This window comes from Tachyglossus aculeatus, chromosome 10 (assembly GCF_015852505.1).
Source record: "Tachyglossus aculeatus isolate mTacAcu1 chromosome 10, mTacAcu1.pri, whole genome shotgun sequence".
Taxonomy (NCBI): Eukaryota; Metazoa; Chordata; class Mammalia; order Monotremata; family Tachyglossidae; genus Tachyglossus; species Tachyglossus aculeatus.
The window spans coordinates 52,960,839-52,982,009 of NC_052075.1; the positions used below are offsets into that span (position 1 = coordinate 52,960,839).

The following is a 21,171-nucleotide window of genomic DNA, read 5'->3' on the forward strand; positions in this document are numbered from 1 at the left end:
CATTTTACAGATGGGGTAAGAGAGGCCCAGAGAAGTGAAGTGACTTGGTCAAGGTCACCCAGCAGACAAGAGGTGGAGTCGGAATTAGAACCTTCTGAATCCCAGGCCCGTCCTCTATCCAGCAGGCCAGGCTGCGGCCGGGCACCTGCGTCCTGAGGGGCTGTGGGCAGGGGGGTGGGGGGGCTCGGATGGGCCACCGGGGCAAGTAGGCTGCCTTCTTAGGAGGGCGGGGTAGGGAGCTGGCCCAAGCCCCGTAAAGGTACCTTTACCCTTTCTCCCCTGGGGTCCTGGTCAGTTTGGGCCTGGGATTCCCAAGCGGGAGGCAGGACATATATACATATATACCTGTATATATGTTTGTACATATTTATTACTCTATTTTACTTGTACCTATCTATTCTATTCTGCCGTTAATCTCCTCACTGTGCCTCGTTCTCACCTGTCCCGCCATCGACCCCCGGCCCACGTCCTCCCCCGGGCGTGGAATGCCCTCCCTCTGCCCATCCGCCAAGCTAGCTCTCTTCCTCCCTTCAAGGCCCTACTGAGAGCTCACCTCCTCCAGGAGGCCTTCCCAGACTGAGCCCCTTCCTTCCTCTCCTCCTCGTCCCCCTCTCCATCTTCCCCATCTTACCTCCTTCCCTTCCCCACAGCACCTGTATATATGTATATATGTTTGTACATATTTATTACTCTATTTGTGCATATCTATTCTATTTTATTTTGTTAGTATGTTTGGTTTTGTTCTCTGTCTCCCCCTTTTAGACTGTGAGCCCACTGTTGGGTAGGGACTGTCCCTATATGTTGCCAACTTGTACCTCCCAAGCGCTTAGTACAGTGCTCTGCACACAGTAAGCGCTCAATACGATTGATTTTGCTCTCTGTCTCCCCCTTCTAGACTGTGAGCCCACTGTTGGGTAGGGACTGTCTCTCTATGTTGCCAGCTTGTACTTCCCAAGCGCTTAGTACAGTGCTCTGCACACAGTAAGCGCTCAATAAATACGATTGACTGTGGGGGCTCAGAAGCCGGGAGGGAGAGGGTCCCCCTTCCCCAGCCCCCACCCTCCCTTCTTGCCTCAGGCTGGCCGGAGGAGGAGGAGGGAAGAATCAATCAATCGTATTTATTGAGCGCTTACTATGTGCAGAGCACTGTACTAAGCGCTTGGGAAGTACAAATTGGCAACATACAGAGACAGTCCCTACCCAACAGTGGGCTCACAGTCTAAAAGGGGGAGACAGAGAACAAAACCAAACATACTAACAAAATAAAATAAATAGAATAGGTATGTACAAGTAAAATAAATAAATAGAGTAGTAAATATGTACAACCATACATACAGGTGCTGTGGGGAAGGGAAGGAGGTAAGATGGGGGGATGGAGAGGGGGACAAGGGGGAGAGGAAGGAAGGGGCTCAGTCTGGGAAGGCCTCCTGGAGGAGGTGAGCTCTCCTCCAAGGGGGTGAGGAAGAAGAACAGTTCAGCTCTTAGAACAGTGCTTTGCATGTAATAAGCGCTGAACAAATACCATCAATATGATCGTTAAGAGGAGGGGGCGGTCGGGCCGTTCTCCCTCCTTCCTCCAGGGGGCAGTGAGGAGAGGCGGGCGGCCCTTCCGGGGCTGCGCGCGCACCTCGCTCCCCCGCCCGCCCGCCCGCTCTTTGCGCAGGCGCGGACCCCGACAATAATAATAATAATGGTATTTGTTAAGCGCTTACTTTGTGCCGAGCACTGTTCTAAGCGCTGGGGGAGATACAGAGAAGCAGCGTGGCTCAGTGGAAAGAGCCCGGGCTTGGGAGTCCGAGGTCGTGGGTTCTAATCCCGCCTCCACCACTTGTCAGCTGTGTGGCATTGGCCAAGTCACTTCTCTTCTCTGGGCCTCAGTGACCTCATCTGGAAAATGGGGATGAAGATTGCGAGCCCCACGTGTGGCAACCTGATCACCCTGTATCCTTCCAGCGCTTAGAACAGTGCTTTGCAAATAGTAAGCTCTTAATAAATGCCATCATTATTATTATTATGGGTTCTAATCCCGGCTCCGCCTCTTGCCAGCTGCGTGACTTTGGGCAAGTCACTTCACTTCTCTGGGCCTCCGTTATCTCACCTGTAAAATGGGGATTAAAACTGTGAGCTCCATGTGGGACAACCTGATTACCTTGTATCCCCCCAGCGCTTAGAACAGTGCTTTGCACATAGTAAGCTCTTAATAAATGCCATCATTAATATTATGGGTTCTAATCCCTGCTCCGCCTCTTGCCAGGTGTGTGACTTTGGGCAAGTCACTTCACTTCTCAGGGCCTTAGTTATCTGCAAAATGGGGATTAAAACTGTGAGCTCCATATGGGACAACCTGATTACCTTGTATCCCCCCAGCACTTAGAACAGTGCTTGCACATAGTAAGCTCTTAATAAATACCATCATTATTATTATTATGGGTGCTAACCCCGGCTCCGCCTCGTGTCAGCTGTGTGACTTTGGGCAAGTCACTTCACTTCTCTGGGCCTCAGTTATCTCATCTGTAAAATAGGGATTGAGACTGTGAGCTCCATGTAGGACAACCTGATCACCTTGCATCCCCCCCCGCCCCGTGCTTAGAACAGTGTTTTGCACATAATAAGCGCTTAACAAATGCCACTATTATTATTATTACAAGGTCATCAGGTTGTCCCAGGTGGGGCTCACAATCTTAATCCCTATTTTACAGATGAGGGAACTGAGGCCCAGAGAAGTGAAGTGCCTTGTCCAAAGTCACCCAGCTGACAAGTGGCGGAGCCAGGATTAGAACCCAGGTCCTCTGACTCCCAAGCCCGGGCTCTTTCCATTAAGCCATGTGTAGATGCCCCTCATTCTATTCTTGTTTTGACGTCTGTCTCTTCCCCCCCCCCCCCCCGACCCCGGGAATGTGAGCCCTTTGTGGGCAGGGACTGTCACTCTTTGTTGCTGAATTGTACTTTCCCAGCGCTTACTACAGTGCTCTGCACCCAGCGAGCACTCGGTAAATACGATTGAATGAATGAAACACCCCCCCAATCCACCCCTTTCCATGCAGATCTGGCCGCTTCACCCCAACACGCAAACCCCCCACTCTGGGACCAACGCAGGCCCGTCTACTGGTTTTGCTATCTGTCTCTCCCTTCTAGACTGTGAGCCCGTTGTTGGGTAGGGACCATCTCTAGATGTTGCCGACTTGTACTTCCCAAGCACTTAGTCCAGTGCTCTGCACACAGTAAGCGCTCAATAATAATAATAGTAATAGTAATGGTATTTGTTAAGCGCTTACTATGTGCCAAGCACTGTTCAAGCACTAGGGTAGATATAAGGTTATCAGGTTGTCCCACGTGGGGCTCAGTCTTCATCCCCATTTTACAGATGAGGCAACAGGCAGAGAAGTGAAGTGATTTGCCCAAAGTCACACAGCTGATAAGTGGTGGTGCCATGCTGCTTCTCAGCCACGACTGATTGATTGAATGAATGAATGAATGTGGCTCAGTGGAAAGAGCATGGGATTTGGAGTCAGAGGTCATGGGGTCTAATCCCAGCTCCGCCACTTGTCAGCTGTGTGACTTTGGGCAAGTCACTTCACTTCTCTGGGCCTCAGTTACCTCATCTGTAAAATGGAGATTAGGACTGTGAGCCCCCAGTGGGACAAACTGATCACCTTGTAACTTCCCCAGCGCTCTTTAAAACAGTGCTTTGCACATAGCGCTTAATAAATGCCATTACGATTATTACCTGAGCCCCCTGCCCCTTTCTGCCTTGGCCCACCCCGCCCCGCTCCCCCTTGGAGCCTTGGGGGGCTCCTCCCTACTGCCCTCCCACCTCACCGTCCCCAGAGGGGTCCCGTTGAAGGGCTTGGTGGGGGCAGACCCGCAGGGACTCCTCCATCAGGGTCCCGGTCCCCAAGTGGACTGACACAGGACTGGATGCAGGGCAAAGGGACGAATTTAATGTAAAAAAAAGGGCAAAGCGAACCCAGACAGACAGATAGACAGACAGGCGGGGTCGGGGGTCGCGCAGGGAGCTGCGGCTAGCACCATCGAGAGGGCGGCGGCGGTGGCGGCGGGGCCGGAGGAGAAGGGGACGGTGGAGGTGGAGGTTGGGGCAGGGTGGCCAGGGGCACAGCCGGGACGGAACGGGGAGGGGGCTGGGGGGTGGAGGGAGTGGGGGGGTGGGGGGGGTCCAGCACCACAACCAACTTGTGTCCTCGCCCCAAAGCCCCGGCGGGGGTAGCGGGGGCGGCGGTGTGGGGGTCTGGGCTGGGCTGGGTCCCTGAGCTGGCCCGGCCGGCGGGGGTCCCGGGGGCGGGGGTCACCCCTGGCTCCCGCAGGAGGACAGGCTGTCGTAGAGGGAGTCGCTGAGGGACTCCGAGTGGTCCAGCCCGGCCTGGCTCCGCGCCCCCGCCGCCCCCGCCACCCCCTCCTCCTCCCGGCCAGGCCCGTCCGAGCCCGCGGCCGAGACCCCGGGGGTCCCGCCCCGTCCCAACCCCGAGCCCCCCGAGCTCGGGGACGGCGGCAGCAGGCGGCCCGACTCCGACAGCCGGCTCCTCTCCGCCGCCGAGGCCTGGGAGAGGGGGACGGGAAGGGGGACAGTCCGCTCAGGCCCGGGGTCCGGGCGGCCCCGCTCCCGTTTCCAGTGTGTCTCCCCCTTCCCCGCCGCCCCCAGACCTGGTTGGGAGTCCAAAGGGGTGTCGGGTCCCGGGCAGGGGTCTCCCCCTCACCCTCCTGCCGGGGTCAGCCAGTGCAGGCTCTGCCCCCTTCCCCAGGCCGCATGGCAGGGCCTCCCCATCCCGGGGGTCTCCCCACAGGGACACCATGCAGGGGTTCCTCCTCCCCCGGGGGTTGGGGGGGGTCCTCAGGGTGGGGATCCTCACCGGGGGGGCGTCGTGCAGGGCTTCCAGCGGGTGCTGCGGGCACAGGAAGGGGTCCGCGGCACTCACGGCCGCGCGCGCATTGGGGAAGGTCCAGTTCTTGGAGGGCTGGGCCTGCCGCTGACGCCCCGGACCCCCACACGGTTCTGCCCACACAGCACAGCCCCGTCAGCGGGGGCGGCGGGCACCCCTCCTCCCCTCCTCTTGCCCCCACCAGGCCCACACGATACCGCACCGACTGGGCCCTGTACTCACCGTCGGCGCCCGCCTTGTGGGCGCGGGTCCGGAGGGTGGGCTCGGGCTGGGCGAGGAGGGCGTGGAAGGCGGGCACGCTGCGGCCCCGGCCGGCCGCCAGCAGCTCCTCCACGGCGGGGCCGCCCTCACGCTCCAGCGTGCGGGCGCGGCGCGGGACCTTGGTCAGGGGTGCGGGGCGGGCGCCGGTGGGGGCCGGGACCGGGACCGGGCCGGGGCCCGGGGGCGGCTCCGGCCGCGGCTTCAGGCGGGGCGCGTTCTTGCCGGGGTTCCCGGCGCAGTAGTCCGGGGGCGGGAAGGTCCCGATGCCGCTGTCCAGCGTGCGCGTCAGGGAGTCGCAGGCTGGGGGTGACGCCAAGGCAGCTGCGGGGGCCGGGGAACCACCCTGACGCTCCCTCCCGTCCCCTCCGTGCCAGCTCCGGGAGCCCCACGGCCCCCGGGAGCCCCGCGTCCACCCACCTGTGAAATGCTGGCAGGGCACCGAGTCGGCCAGGCTCTCGTCGGACGGGACGTCCTCTCGGCTCCCCACCTCCAGGCCCGGCTGCTCGGGGGCCGGAGGCGAGCCCCGGGGGAGAGGGAGGATCTCAAAGCACTCGTCGGCAGGCACCTTAAAGCCTCCTGCCCCGGACCCTCCGATCCCACCCACCCATCCCCTCGCCATCCCGCCCGCCCGGGCCGGACCCCCTCACCTCGCCGGGTGGCTCCTCGCAGGCTCGCGGGGGGCCGATCAGGCCGTTGCGGGGGCCGCGGGGGGACCAGGGGGTCTTGGCGTCGGGGATGTCCACTTTGGGCTCCCGCCAGTTCTCGGAAGGCGGTTCCTTCCCGTCCACCCTGCGGGGGCCGGGGCAAGTGATCATCATCATCATCATCATCATCAATCGTATTTATTGAGCGCTTACTGTGTGCAGAGCACTGTACTAAGCGCTTGGGAAGTACAAATTGGCAACATATATAGTCCTTACCCAACAGTGGGCTCACAGTCTAAAAGGGGGAGACAAAACCAAACATACTAACAAAATAAAATAAATAGAATAGATATGTACAAGTAAAATAGAGTAATAAATATGTACAAACATATATACATACATACAGGTGCTGTGGGGAAGGGAAGGAGGTAAAATGGGGGGGATGGAGAGGGGGACGAGGGGGTGAGGAAGGAAGGGGCTCAGTGTGGGAAGGCCTCCTGGAGGAGGTGAGCTCTCAGTAGGGCCTTGAAGGGAGGAAGAGAGCTAGCTTGGCGGATGGGCAGAGGGAGGGCATTCCAGGCCAGGGGGAGGACGTGGGCCGGGGGCTGACGGTGGGACAGGCGAGAAGGAGGTACGGGGAGGAGATTAGCCGTGGCAGAGAAGCGGAGGGTGCGGGCTGGGCTGGAGAAGGAGAGAAGGGAGGTGAGGTAGGAGGGGGCGAGGGGATGGACAGCCTTGAAGCCCAGGGTGAGGAGTTTCTGCCTGATGATCAGATTGATTGGTAGCCACTGGAGATTTTTGAGGAGGGGAGTAATATGCCCAGAGCGTTTCTGGACAAAGACAATCCGGGCAGCAGCATGAAGTATGGATTGAAGTGGGGAGAGACATGAGGATGGGAGATCAGAGAGAAGGCTGATGCCGGGACCGGGCCAGATTCCCGGCCTTGGGCCGCTCCCCACCTCCCGATGCCAACCCCGCCAGGCTCACGACTCCTAGCCCGGCCCCGACCACTCCTCCAGACCCCCTTTCCGGCCTGTGATGGCCCGCAACGCTTTTGCTTCCCCCTGCCGTGGCCCAGGCGGGCATCGCGGCTGCTGGAAGGGTGCTCTGGTCCTTCCCTCCTGGCACGTTTGTGCCCTAGAGCTTCCTCCTCCTCCCACTCCCACTCCACCGCCTCCTGCCTCGGTGCCCACGTCCCACTGAAAGCGCCTTGTCCCCTCCTCTCCTCAAACGCCAACCTACTCAGCCTCATCTACCTCACCCACCGACCTCTCGCCCACGTCTTTCCTCTGGCCTGGAAAACCCTCCCTCGTCGTGGCCGACAGCCGACCACTCTCCCTAATTGAAAGTACATCTCCAAGAAGCCTTCCCCGACTAAGCCCTCATTTCTTCTTCTCCCACTCCCTTCTTCATCGCCCTTGCGCTTGGATTTGCAAGTAATAATAATAATAATTGTGGCATTTATTAAGTGCTTATTATGTGCAAAGCACTGTTCTAAGTGCTGGGGAGGTTACAAGGTGATCAGGTTGTCCCACGGCGGGTTCACAGTCTTAATCCCCATTTTACAGATGAGATCACTGGGGCACAGAAGTTAGGTGACTTGCCCAGAGTCACACAGCTGACAATTGGCAGAGCCGGGATTTGAACCCACGACCTCTGACTCCAAAGCCCGGGCTCTTTCCATTGAGCCACGCTGCTTCTCTGCAAATCCAAGAAGTGCAAATCCAAGAAGCAGCGTGGCTCAGTGGAAAGAGCCCGGGCTTTGGAGTCAGAGGTCATGGGTTCAAATCCCGGCTCTGCCACTTGTCAGCTGAGTTGGGCAACTCACTTAACTTCTCTGGGCCTCAGTTACCTCATCTGGAAAATGGGGATTAAGACTGTGAGCCCCATGTGGGACAACCCGATCACCCTGTAACCTCCCCAGCGCTTAGAACAGTGCTTTTGCACATAGTAAGCACTTAATAAATGCCATCATTATTATTATTATTTGCACCCTTTGTTCACTGCTCCCTCACCCCCACATCGCTTAAATGGGGGTGCTTAGAGAAGCAGCGTGGCTCGGTGGAATGAGCACAGGCTTTGGAGTCACAGGTCATGGGTTCAAATCCTGACTCCGCCACTTGTCAGCTGTGTGGCTTTGGGCAAGTCACTTCACTTCTCTGGGCCTCAGTTCCCTCATCTGTAAAATGGGGATTTAGACTGTGAGCCCCACATGGGACAACCCCATCACCTTGTAACCTCCCCAGCGCTTAGAACAGTGCTTTGGACATAGTAAGTGCTTAATAAATGCCATCATTATTACCATTAAGTCCGTATCTGTAATTTTTTTATATTAATATCTGTCTCCCCTTCTAGCAGCCCAAGCCTGGGAGTCCAGAGGTCATGGGTTCTAATCTCCTCTCCTCCACTTGTCTGCTGGGTAACCTCGGGCAAGTCGCTTCACTTCTCTGTGCCTGTTACCTCATCCGTACGGTGGGGATAGGGACTGTTTCCAATCTGATTCGCTTGCATCCACCCCAGCCCTAAGTACAGTGCTTGGCGCAGAGTAAGCGCTTAACAAATACCATAATAATAATAATAATTGTTATTATTAGACTGTAAGCTCCTTGCGGGCAGGGAACGTGTCTACCAACTCTGTTATCCTGCATTACCCCAAGCGCTTAGTACAGTGCTCCTCACACTGTAAAGCCTCTTTGAATACGAGTGACCGATGGGCAGGACCTTCACCTATGTAATGCTCTCCCACAGTGCTCGGCCCTCTCCAGGCTCAGCGAATGCTACCGAATGATTGACTCGCTCCCTCTTTATTCATCCCCCCTTCCCGGCCCTACAGCAATCACGTCCACATCTGTCACTAATTCTTTCTTCATCAATCGTATTTATTGAGCGCTTACAGTGTGCAGAACACTGTACTAAGCGCTTGGGAAGTACAAGTTGGCAACAACTATTAGCTTTGGTCTCCCCTTCTAGGCTGTCAGCTCGTTGTGGGCAGGGAATGCGTCTGTTTTATTGTCCTCTCCCAAACGCTTAGTACAGTGCCCTGCGCACAGTCAGCGCTCAATAAATATGACTGACTGGGAAAAGGGGGGGAGGTGGCCTCATTCTGCAGGGATGTGGGGGCCGGCTTCCTATTAGTCAACCCTCTTTATTGAGCGCTTACTGTGTGCCAAGCACTGAACTGGGTCCTTGGGTGAGTATAACAGGACCCATTCCCTGCCTGCAGGGAGCTGACTGTCTAGAGGGGGAGATAAAACATTAATAGAAAGAAATAAATGAGTGCAGTGAGGGCGGGGTGGGGGATGAATAACGGGAGCAAGTCAGGGCGATGCAGGACGGAGTGGGAGAAGAGGAAAGATGGGCTACTGTTCTAGACGTCTCTGAACACTCCATCATGCAGGCATCTGTTCAGCGCTCACTAGGACAGATACAAGGACATCAGACCCAAAACAACCCCGGCCCCGCGTTGGGCTCACCCTCAAAGCGGGAGGGAGAACAGGCGTTGAATCCCCATTTTACAGATAAGGCTCCTGAGGCCCAGAGTTAAGTGACTTGCCCGGGATCCCACAGCAGCCAAGCGGCAGAGGTGGGATCAGAACCCAGGCCCCTAGACTGCAAGCTTGTTGTGGGCAGGGAATGTGTCTGTTCTATTTTTCTACTGTACTTTCACAGGTGCTCAGTACAGAGGTCAATAATAATAATGGCATTTACCAAGCGCTTACAAGGTGATCAGGTTGTCCCACTGGGGGCTCACAGGCTTCATCCCCATTTTACAGATGAGGGAACTGAGGCCCGGAGAAGTGAAGTGACTTGCCCAAAGTCACACAGCTGCCAATCAATCAATCGTATTTATTGAGCGCTTACTGTGTGCAGAGCACTGTACTAAGCGCTTGGGAAGTCCAAGTTGGCAACATATAGAGATAGTCCCTACCCAACAGTGGGCTCACAGTCTAAAAGGGGGAGACAGAGAACAAAACCAAACATACTAACAAAATAAAATAAATAGAATAGATATGTACAGGTAAAATATATAGAGTAATAAATAAGTACAAACATATATACAGATATATACAGTCTTTTAGACTGTGAGCCCACTGTTGGCTAGGGACTGTCTCTATATGTTGCCAATCTGTACTTCCCAAGCGCTTAGTCCAGTGCTCTGCACACAATAAGCGCTCAATAAATACGATTGATGAGGCTGATATACATACATACAGGTGCTGTGGGGAAGGGAAGGAGGTAAGATGGGGGGATGGAGAGGGTGGAGAGGGATGGAGATGACAAGTGGCGGAGCCGGGATTTGAACCCATGACCTCTGACTCCAAAGCCCGGGCTCTTTCCACTGAGCCACGCTGCTTCTCTTGAATTGAATAAATACAACTGACTGCCTGGCCTCCCACCTCCCAGTCCTATGCCGTTCCCGCGAGGCCACGCCGCCCGGCCCCCCCCCCGCTCACCTGTTGAGCAGCTGCTGCATGAAGGCGTCGGCGGCCACCTCCTGGTACATGACGGTCAGCTGGTGCTGGGTCTGCTCCAGCAGGACGTCGTGGGCGTGGGCGCGGGAGCGGGCCGGACGGGGCTTGTCCAGCGCGTGCCCGCTCAGGTAGGCTTTCTCCTCCTCCAGCGCCCGGCGCAGGTCCTCCGCCTTCTCCATGAGCTTGGAGATGTTGAGGCTCTCGGCCTCCAGGTTGCGGGCGGCCAGCTTGACCTCCTTGCTGAGCGGGGAGCCGGCGCCCGCGCCGGGGCCCGCGCCGGCCTCCCGCCGCTCGTCCTTGCCCTTACCGGGCTCCGCCCGCCGGCTCAGCGCCGGGAGCTTGCTCTTTTTGAGGCCGAACCAGCTGGCCAGGCTGCTGGAGTTCTTGGGCTTGGGCTCGGGCGCCGGCGGGCGGCCCCGGCCCCTCAGCACGTTCTCCTCGATGGCCTTCATCACCTTCTCCTCGATGGCCGAGTGCAAGGCCGGGCCCGGGGGCTGGGGTGGCCAGTCCGGGCAGGGGGCACCCCTGCGTCCCCCCCCCGGGGGCCCCTTGGTCTTCGTCTCGTCCGGCCTGGGCGGGGGCGCCGGGCCGGGCCCCGCCTTGGTGGGGGACTTGGAAGGCAGCTTGGTGGGGCTCCCGTGGGGGCTCCTGCTGGCTCGGCCGGGCCCGGGGACCGGCGGCGGGAGCTTGCTGGGGGTCCGGGGGGGCGGGGGGCAGGGCGCCCCCGTGGGCCGGGTCTTGGCCGGCTCCGCTCTGGTCGGGCAGCCCCGGGCCGGGGTCGGGTCCGGCTCCGGCCGGGGGCCGTCCGCGGTGAGGGAGGAGTAGCCGCCGGGCGGGGGTCCGGGCTCCTGGACCTTGAGGCCGCCGTTGCCCAGGGACGCCGCCCGGGGGGACGTGGAGGGGGCGTCCCCGGGGCTCGGCCTCCCGGGGGCCCGGGCCCTGTCCCCGCCGGGCTTGTCCGGGGCGGGGGCGCAGGCCGGCGCGGGCTCCGGCCCGGCTTTCTGCCTGCCCAGCGCCGTCAGCCGCTCGCGGAAGGGCAGGTGGGCCGGTTCCTGGCCGCGTCTCCCGGTGCCGTTCCCCGGCTTCTTGGGTAGGGAGTGGGGCGCGGGGTCACGGCCGCCGCGCTGGGGGGAGCCCGGCCCGGCCTGCTCGTCGCCCGGGCCCTCGGGGCCGCCGCAGGGGGAAGGGCAGGGGCCCGGCGGGCGGGGGCCGGGCGGCGGGACCGGCTCGGGCCCCTCGTGGGTCGGGGGTGCGCTGCACGGGGAGACGGGCGTGGCCCGGGCCGGGGGACCGGGGAAGGGGCCCGGGGACAGGGCCGGGACGTTCTCGTAGGGGGCCGGGCCGGGCCGGCTGCGGGGGTCCGGGGAGAGGGCGGGGGTCCGGGCCAGCCTGGGGGCTGGGGGCGGGGCGGGGCCGGTCCCCTCGGGGGAAAGGTCGACGTCCAGGCCCCTGCGGCCGAGGAGCGGCGAGTGGAAGAGCTCGGAGCTGCCGTTCCGGCAGGGGATCTTGGAGCTGCGGGGCAGCTGGGGGCTGAGGCGCGGGGCCGGAGCGGGCGTCGGGCAGGGGGCCGGAGGCGGGCCGGGCAGGGGGCCCGGGAGCACGTGCTCCAGGCCCGGGGTCGGCAGCTTCAGGAACTTGAGGGCCTTGGAGGGAGAGGGGAGCAGGGGCGGCCGGCCGTCGCCCGGGGACGGGGGGCTCGTTTTGAGTTTGCTTTTCACCTGAGATGAAGGAGGGCCGGGCTGGGTGGGGCGGGGGCCCCCGGGGGTCCCGGGGGGCTCCGCGTCCCCGCCTGCCCGGCCGGGGTTCCCGGCGGGATGGTACGGGGGCTCGAGGGGGCCGGGGCCCCGGTCCGCCTTGACCCTGGGTGCCGGGGCCCTTTCCTCGGGGCCGGGTGTGGGGGACCGGGCCAGGAGGTAGGTGAGGGCGGGGTCCGCGGGGAGGGGCCGGGCCGCCGGCCCGCCGCCGTCGCCCAGGAAAGTGTGGAGGTAGGACTCGGTGTCCTCCAGCAGCTGCCCCAGGCGCAGCTTCCGCTCAGCCAGAGCCCCCAGCAGGCCGGCCGGCGTCGGGGCCTCGCCGGGCTCGGCCGCCTCGTCCGCCGACGTGGACGGAGAGGAGGAGGCCGGGGACGAGGACGAGGTGGAAGAGGAAGAGGAGGAAGAAGAGGAGGAGCTGCTGCTGGCCGGCTGCTGCGGAGGGCTGGGCCGGGGCGGGGGCTTTCCTCCTTCCTCCTCCTCCTCCTCCTCCTCTTCCTCGTCCTCCTCCCCCTCCCCTTCGTCCCCGTCCGGCGACAGGACCGGCCGAGCCCGGCCCGCGGCGCTGCCCGTCCACCGCAGCAGGTCCCCCAGGCCGCTCTGGGCCAGGAGGAGGCAGGCGGCCCAGGGCTCGGGCGCGGGCAGCGGGGCGGGGCCCGGCTCCGGAGAGCGGGCGCTCTCGCCTGCCCTCCACCTCTGGCCCCCTCCCAGGGCCGGGCCCTTGGGCGGACGGTCGGGGGGGCTGGGGTGGAGGTCCCCGGGCCAGCGCTGGGCATCGCCCCACGGGCTGGGTGGGGGGCGGCCCAGCAGAGGGTCTGCCAGCAAGGGGTCTGCCTCCTCCAGCTTGCGCAGCTCCTCCAGGATCTGGGCCTTCTTCTTCAGGAAGGGCGACAGCGCGTCCAGCGGGCCTGCCGGGGGTGCCGGCTGCTCCGGGGGCGTCTGGAGGGTGGAAAGGCGATCGGCGGAGTAGGAGGGGATTGCCCCCATCCCTCTTTTCTGGGCATGGCCCCCAGGGCCACCCCGTCAGCCTCCTCCGCTCACCTCTTTCTGCCCAGCGGGAAGAGTCAGGGGCGACGAGGGGCCCAGGCCGTCCACGGCCTTCAGGGGTGGGGTGGAGACCGGATCCGCCGGCAGCTGGAGCGGGAGCTGTGGACCAGAGACCGTCAGGCAGAGCTCTTGGCCTCCCCCCGGCTCCTCCTGCCCGGCCAGGAGAGACCCTCCAGCTCCCCGGGGCAGCAAGGACACCCATCAGTCAGCTCCTCCTCCGGGGTGTAGAAGGAGGGTCCGACTCACTCAGTACCCCCAGGCCTTGAGGAACAGCACCTGGCCCTGTGGTCCCCGTGCCAGCATCCCCAGGACTGGGCATCCCCCTCCCGCCATGCCATCCACCCTGGGGCGGGGAGGGGGCAGATAGGGGAGGGGGTGGCCCCACCTGCGGAGGGGGGCCGGGGCCAAGCTGCAGTTTGTGGTGAAAGAGGTCGCTCAGAGCCTGGTTCTGCCGCTCCAAATCAAACACCCGTTTCTTCAGCTTGACGCACTCTTCCCGCAGGTCCTGGCAGGGAGGGGAGGGGTGTGAGGGGAAGGGGAGCTGGGTGGGGGGGCCGGGGACAAGTGCCAGAGGCAAGGGATTGGCCCTCCCTCCACTTGCTCCTCCCTCCTCCAGGGACGGGAGAGGTGGTCCGGTGGTCGTTGTGGGGAGGGGGAGAAGGGACTCAGAGCGGCCCACAAGCCAAAATGCCATCAACAGTGGCTCTGAGACTGGCATCCTGCACCACTGACTCAGATGCCCGGTGCCAGGACTCAGGGCTGCCAGGCAGGTTTGAAGCAGCTTTAAGGATCCTCTCAGCTGTAGGGGAGGAGGGATGTGGAGAATGTAAGCTCACTGTGAGCAGAGACCTTGTCTACCAACTCTGTTGTACTCTCCCAAGCATTTAGTACAGCGCCCTGTACACCGTAAGTGCTCAATAAATACCACTGTTGATGATGGGGATGATGGGGAGGGGAAGGAAAGGGAAGGAGGGAGGGGGTGACTGAGTCGTTTTACCTTCTGGTTCAGAAGGGCCTGCACCACATGGTTGGCAACCTGGCAAGGAGAAGACAGGAAAGCAGGCTCAGAGCAGAGCCCCCTCCCCAAGGCCCCCAGCCCCCCACCCATCCCCGGCGCCCTGCCCCTACCTCGTCCAGACAGCGTTCGTAAGTCTCACGCTGGTTCTCGTTGGCCTGGGCCAGGGCAGAGTTCTCCGCCTGCACAGAGAACCGTGTCATTGAGGCGGGCTCAGCCCCCAGGACCGGGGCGGGTGGCGGGGGGGTGTCTCCCCAATCCAGCTCCCTCCCCCGTGGGCACCTAGAGCCAAGGATGCAGGAACAGGGCACAGACTCTCCCCCACCCGGACCCATTCCCCAAGAGAACCGGTGGGTCTGGCCCGACCAGGGGAGCGCAGGTCGGGGGTTGCTCCGGGTCCGGGTCGGGGCTTTGGGGTCCCCGGCCCCGAGGGAGCGGGGTGGAGCAGCCCAGTTCCCGGGCTCCCCTGCCCCTTGATGGCCACCTCACTCCCCTCGGGGCACTGGATACAGGAGAAGATGGGAAGGGGCAGGGAAGGAGACCCTCCACCACCTTAGCCCCTCGCTCCCTATGTTGGGATCCACAGTCCAGCATGCTTAGCTGACAAGGTCCCCCCTCAAGGGGGATGTGGACTCGGGGTCCAGAGGTCCAGGGGGCTGGATACTCAACGGTCGAGGGGTCCTGGGGTCTGGAAGCTGAAGGGTCCGGAAGCTTGAAGCTCTGGGAGGCTCGAGGCTTTGGGCCAGGAGTCCAAGGGTCCCGAACTCCAGGGTCCGGCCCACACATACCTCCAACTGTCGCAGCCGCTGCAGCAGGTCTGGTCCGCCCCCCGCCGGCTCGGGGTCACTGTCTCCTGGCCGCGCATCCCCCTGCGGCGGAGGCGGCTGTGACGACTCGGCTGCTGCCTCGGACATTGTGCCCTAAGGGGAGGGCGGCCACAGGAGGAAGGAGACACAGAGAAACAGAGACAGAGATAAGAGGGGAGTCAATTGCGCAGTTGAACCCCAGACCCTCTGGGCTGGGGGTGGCCATCTCTCCACGAGTGGGTCCTCGTCCCCCCAGCCTCCCCTCCAGTGTCCCCTTGCCCAAAGCTGAGCCACAATGACCCCCTCTCGTTCCCCAGAACCACAGTGGGATGGGGGGAGCAGTTCAGCTCGCTCTCCACCCCCCCAGGGACCTCAGGGGAAGTCGAGAGGTCAGGCTGGTCCACAGGGGACCCCCCCATGCTGCCCTGCCCCTGCCCCCACCCCTTCACTCCCGCCACCTCCTGCAGCCTTTTGTCCAGCCGCCTGACACCCCGAGTTGCCCCTGGGATGTCGTGAGGGTGGGGGAAGCTGGGCGGGGGCAGAGCCCGGGGAGCCCCTTACCGCTGTCCGGACGGGCTGGCCCCGGTCACCACGTTGCCATGGCTCCAGTGTTCAGCTCTCCCAACTCACCTCGACTGCTGTGGGGAAGGGGGTTGGGGGTGAGGAGGGGTCCGGGTCAGCCTCTTCTCTGGGCCTTTGGACTGGGAGGGTGAGTCTTCTACCCCCTACCACCACCCTTGGCCGGAGCTGAGCCCCCAGCAGAGAGATAAACAGGATGGGGCAGCTCAGCATGGTGGGGGGCTTCTGGAGTGGACTGAGAGAGGGGCAGTTCCGCCCTCCTTGGGAAGACTATCCCACCCCAAGGCAGAGGTTGGGGGGGGGAGGGGGTCGGTTGTCAAGCTCAGTCCAAGGGCACAACCTCAGATGGATGGTTCCCACCAGGTTGTCCCAGTAGTCAGGTGCTTAGTAAAGAGCTCTGCACCCGGTAAGCACTCAATAAATACAACTGATCGGTCAGCAGATAAGCCAGGCTAGTTTAGGGGTCTGGGGTAGCCCCTGCCCCCAGCCCCATCCCCCTCAGGGACAACGATGCTGGGACAACAGATGCTGAGTGGCCTCAGGCAGGCAGTTCCCCTCTCCTCCTGCCCCTTGGGGTCAATGTGTCACTCCCCCTGTCCCCAAGCCAGAGGGTGAGGGAGAAGGAAATTGTGGTTTGGCAGACTCACAAACGCAGCATCCCTTGGCACAAGGACTTGCCACGGAGGCTTCGTGGTGAAAAGAGAGAGACTGAACTGGGCAGTACCCCCTGCCCTTCGCCCTTTTCGAAATGAGGTCGGGCCCAGGATCCTGCCCATTAGGATGGAGAACCGCGGCCCTGCTGCCCTCCCTCTCCCGTTCATTCAACTGTATTTACTGAGTGCTTACTTTGTGCAGAGAGAGAACTGTACTAAATGCTTGGGAGAATATAACAGAACAAACAGACATGTTTCCAGCCCGCAGTGAGTTCACAGTCTAGAGATGTAGACCTCTTGGCCCATCCCCCCTGTGGTAGAGCAGCACAGCCAGGACAGAACCAGGAGTCTGGTCCCCAACTTCCCTGGTCTAGGCTCCGGGGAGGATCATCCCACTGGGCAATTCGCTCCTCGGTGCTCCCTCCTTCCGGCCCATCTCCCCAAATGCACGTTTCCACCTGTCTGTCGGATGACTTCAAATCGCACCCCCCACCCCCATCCCCAACCTCCGACCTCCACGTCTCCCACCTCCAAGCAGACCTCAGCAGAAGCTGCCTTGGGCAGCAAGGCCCAACCCTCTGGCCCCGGCTGGACCCTCTGGCCGGACCTCCCCACAAAGGCCGCTTCCGGGCCTTGTTTCCGGGGGTCCCGGACCCTCCCCTCCCCTCCAACCCCCCCCACTTCCCCTGCTGAGGACGAGGGGTGGGATTTGACCCTGAGATTTCTGCAAGGGTGGGGAGAGAGCATGCAGCAGATGGAAAGGAAAGAGACTCCTTCCAGACCTGTCCCCTCCTCCACCGGGGGCTACTGATGGACATTAGGAACTGCGGAGAGGGGGGTGGGGGTTGAAAGGTTGGCTCCTTTCTGCCCCTTCCCCAGATTGAGTCCCCCTATGTGTGGGGCGGGTCGGCTCCCATCCCACCCCTTCCCCTCCTGCAGTGTGTGTTTGGGCGAGAGGAAGGTTGGGGGTGTTGAGAGGAGCAGGAGGCGGCGGTGGCAGGGGCCCAATTCAGCAGTTCAGAGGATGTTTGGTCCCGGGACCCTAAACCAGAGCACCTGGGTCCCCCCACACCACAGTCTCTGGGCTCGGTGAGCCAGGGGGCCGGGCCCACAGGCCAATCTGGGGCAAATCCCACGGAACCGCCAGTCAGATCCCCCGCAACTCCCAGACTTGACCGGCCTCCCTGGGTCCCGCCAGGGCTCCCCCGCCCCCACCCTGGCGAGCCCCTCCTGGGACCGGGCTGACCTGAAGCTGGGGGAGGTCCCCGGGGACGGGTCTGGAGCGGTCATGCGGCTCCGGCAGGACCCAGGGCTGGGCGGAGGGGCGGAGGGTCTGCTCCGGCCCAGCGCAGGCAGGAGGACAGCTGGACTGGGCGCCCGGCCGGCAGCCCCCACCTCCTCCGTCCCCCCGACCCAGCAGCCGGCGCCGTCCCAAGTCAGCAGCTGGAGGAGGGGTGAGTAGGGACCGTGGGGGGGCCGCCCCGGCGGGTGGGGGGGGGGGGTCCAACTACTGGGACAACATACACACACCCACCCACCCATCCGACCCCTAGGAGTCCTAGGGGCCTCCAGGGCTGCCCAGGCCCCCCCCTACCACCCCCCCCGCTGCCCCCTGCTAGGGGAGGAGCCCCAGAGGGGGGGGCGGTGGGGACACAGATGGAGACGGCGGGAGGGGCCGGAAACTCGCTCAGATGAGAAAGCAAAATCCCACCTCCCACCCGACTCCAACTGTTCCTCAAGGCCCATTCTTCATCTCTCCTTATGTGACTGCCGCCAGCCCCCCTCTCCCTTCTTATTTTTAGACTGCGAGCCCCCCAAGGGGCAGGAGCCGTGTCTAATTCACACCTGTGTACTCCTTCCCAGTGCTTGGTACAGTGCTCCGCACAGCAAGCGCTTAATAAATACTCTTCCTTCTTTTTGTGGCAGTTGTATTAGATTTGGCATAGATACAGATTAATCTGGTTAGACACAGTCCCTGTCCCACATAGGGCTCACAGTCATAATCCCCATGCTACAGATGAGGTCACTGAGGCATAGAGAAGCGAACTGACTTGCCCAAGGTCATACAGCAGACCAGTGGCAGACTCTCAGGCACGGGCTCTATCATCATCATCATCTTCATCAATCGTATTTATTGAGCGCTTACTATGTGCAGAGCTGTACTAAGCGCTTGGGAAGTACAAATTGGCAACATATAGAGACAGTCCATCTGATCACACTGCTTCTCTATTACTCCTCCTCTTCCTGTGTCCTGCCTCCCTCCCCTTGGATGCCCAGACGCACGCCCCCCGACACCCACCCCTTCTTCCCCAAGTCCGAGCCCCAGGACAACCTGAAGAGGCACCCGGAGGCCCCTTCCCCAGAGACCCAGCAGCCTCTAGCGCCAAGCCGGGCTTCTCCACGGCAGTGCCAAGCCCCCCACTCCACTCCACCCCAGGGTCAGGCCCCCTGGCTCCACCGAACCCGGGCAGGTGATTTAACAGCTGCCGGCCGGCTGGAGCTGTAGACAGAACAATGCATTTATTTAGAGTGGAGGCCGTGGGCACAGTCTGGGTGCCCCCTCACCCCCAAACCCCAGGGGGCTTCCCAGGCTGGAGGCACTTGCGGGCACCTTGCGCGCTCTCTAGTCTGGGGGCAACTTCCCCAGCCCCGTGAGTGCGGGCTCCCTAGCTGAGGGCACACAGGGGCCAGAGCGAGCCCCGAAGGGCCTGGGGCGCGAGTTGGCAGTGGTGGGGATGGAAAATCACCGGCCAGATAGGCTGCCCAGCCCATCGAGCCACCCAACAGCTGGCCTGCCACCCCCGAGCTCCCAGGCCCCGTAAGCTGGGTCCCAAGCCCCAGCGCTGCGGGAGGAGGCCTGTCCACGGAGGTTGGCGCTGCCTGCCAGCTGGGAGGCCCCCAAGGATGCTGCAGGCCCTGGCACACTGCACCGCTCAGCCATGTCCCTGACCGATGCCCCCGGCCAGTGGCCCTGGGTGACCCAGCGGGCAGGCGTGGGTGGGTACTGCCCCAGGGTAGCAGCGCTGCCATCTGTCAGAGAGGCTCCCAGAAGTCCCGGCTGGCCAGGCTCGGCCCCACACAAACTCCCCTCTCCAGGTCGGGGTCCCGGTCACCCAGAGGGGTGTCCTGGCCCGCGGCCCCGGCTTCCCTGGAAACAACAGGAAATGGGAGAGGGAAGGGACCCCCGGCGAGGCGAGGCAAGGCAAGGCGAGGAGCCTCCTTCTCCCCACGGGGCAGGAAATGAGGGGATGTCTGCGCAGGAAGCAAGGATCCCCCGACCCACCCGCCGGGCCCAGCAAACTAACCGCTCCAGGCCCAGGCTCCAGGGTCCGAACTGAGCAGGAGTGGGAGCCCCGGGTGGCCTGAGGGACAATGATGGCCCTCACCCTCTCCCCTCCATCCATCTGTCCGTCCATCATTCATTCATTCAATCGTATTTATTGAGCACTTACTGTGTGCAGAGCACTGTACTAAGCGCTTGGGAAGTACAAGTCGGCAACATAGAGAGACGGTCCCTACCCGACAACGGGCTCACAGTCTAGAAGGGGGAGATCCGTCCGTCCATACATCCATCTGTCCCCTTCAGCCCTAGGTCCAGCAGCCCGACAGCAGGCCCAGCGGTCCGGGGCCGGGATGGGGAGGGTCATCGAGAGAAGGGATGGTGGCCTTATGCTGCGGCACGGAGGCTGGGGTACGACGCCTGGGGGAGTCCCCCTACTAAGCGCTTGGGAAGTACAAGTCGGCAACATAGAGAGACGGTCCCTACCCGACAACGGGCTCACAGTCTAGAAGAGGGAGATCCGTCCGTCCGTACATCCATCCGTCCCCTTCAGCCCCAGGTCCAGCAGCCCAACGGCAGGCCCGGGGGTCCGGGACCGGGATGGGGAGGGTCATCGAGGGAAGGGATGGCGGCCTTCTGCTGCGGCACCAAGGCTGGGGGACGACACCTGAGGGAGTCCCCCTACTAAGCACTTGGGAAGTACAAATGGGCAGCATAGAGAGATGGTCCCTACCCGACAACGGGCTCACAGTCTAGAAGGGGGAGATCCATCCGTCCATCCATCCATCCGTCCCCTTCAGTCCCAGGTCCAGCAGCCCGGCGGCAGGCCCGGGAATCTGGGGCCGGGATGGGGAGGGTCATCGAGGGAAGGGATGGCGGCCTTCTGCTGCGGCACGGAGGCTGGGGGACGACACCTGGGGGAGTCCCCCTTCCCTGGAGCTCCCTCAGAGCGGGGAGACCCTCACCCCTCACCCCTGGCCTCCCTGCACGGGGGCAGAGGAATGGAAGGGATGACCCCTGCCTTTGGCCTCGGGCCCGGGGGAGGGTGAGAACTCCCCGGGGGCGGGGTACGCTGGCTACCGGGGTTGCTGAGGGGCAAGTCATGGGGTGTCTGCGTGCTGAGATCGGGCCCTAATTACAGGCCCTAATTACAGTCCCGCCCCCGCGGGCCGTGACTCAGCCGTGACTCACCGCTCCGCAGGCCCAGGGGCAGCAGGGCGGACGGACCCCCCTCCACCACCGCCCCAGGCTCATCTCTAGACTGGGGGCCCGCTGTTGGGTAGGGACCGTCTCTCTATGTTGCCAACTTGGACTTCCCAAGCGCTTAGTCCAGTGCTCTGCACACAGTAAGCGCTCGATAAATAAAATTATCGGTTATTTATCGATAAATAAAATAAATTATTTTATTCTGTTAGTATGTTTTGTTTGGTTCTCTGTCCCCCCTTTCTAGACTATGCACCCACTGTTGGGTACGGACTGTCTCTCTATGTTACCAACTTGTACTTCCCAAGCGCTTAGCACAGTGCTCTGCACACAGTAAGCGCTCAATAAATACGACTGATTGATTGATTGATTCCCAAGCGCTTAGTCCAGTGCTCTGCACACAGTAAGCGCTCGATAAATACGATTGAATGATCTCCCCCTCGTCCCCCTCTCCATCCCCCGTCTTACCTCCTTCCCTTCCCCACAGCACCTGTATATATGTATATATGTTTGTACATATTTATTACTCTATTTATTTATTTATTTTACTTGTACATATCTATGC

At 61.7% G+C, this 21,171-nt stretch overlaps 1 protein-coding gene across 1 annotated transcript in view; it reads right to left on the reverse strand.

The window, feature by feature from the left end:
* Nucleotides 1-4,303: 4,303 nt before the first annotated feature.
* Nucleotides 4,304-21,171, reverse strand: part of NCKAP5L (NCK associated protein 5 like) — a 30,951-nt gene continuing 14,083 nt past the window's right edge. Inside the window, exons 2-13 of the mRNA XM_038752035.1 lie at nt 15,453-15,529; nt 14,874-15,005; nt 14,199-14,267; nt 14,068-14,106; nt 13,456-13,575; nt 13,065-13,169; nt 10,255-12,962; nt 5,804-5,945; nt 5,574-5,655; nt 5,118-5,456; nt 4,866-5,008; nt 4,304-4,555 (exon numbers count right to left, since the gene is read on the reverse strand). Of these exons, the coding sequence (XP_038607963.1) occupies nt 4,304-4,555; nt 4,866-5,008; nt 5,118-5,456; nt 5,574-5,655; nt 5,804-5,945; nt 10,255-12,962; nt 13,065-13,169; nt 13,456-13,575; nt 14,068-14,106; nt 14,199-14,267; nt 14,874-14,999 (4,125 nt within the window). The 5' untranslated portion in view covers nt 15,000-15,005; nt 15,453-15,529. The remainder of the gene's footprint in view (nt 4,556-4,865; nt 5,009-5,117; nt 5,457-5,573; nt 5,656-5,803; nt 5,946-10,254; nt 12,963-13,064; nt 13,170-13,455; nt 13,576-14,067; nt 14,107-14,198; nt 14,268-14,873; nt 15,006-15,452; nt 15,530-21,171) is intronic.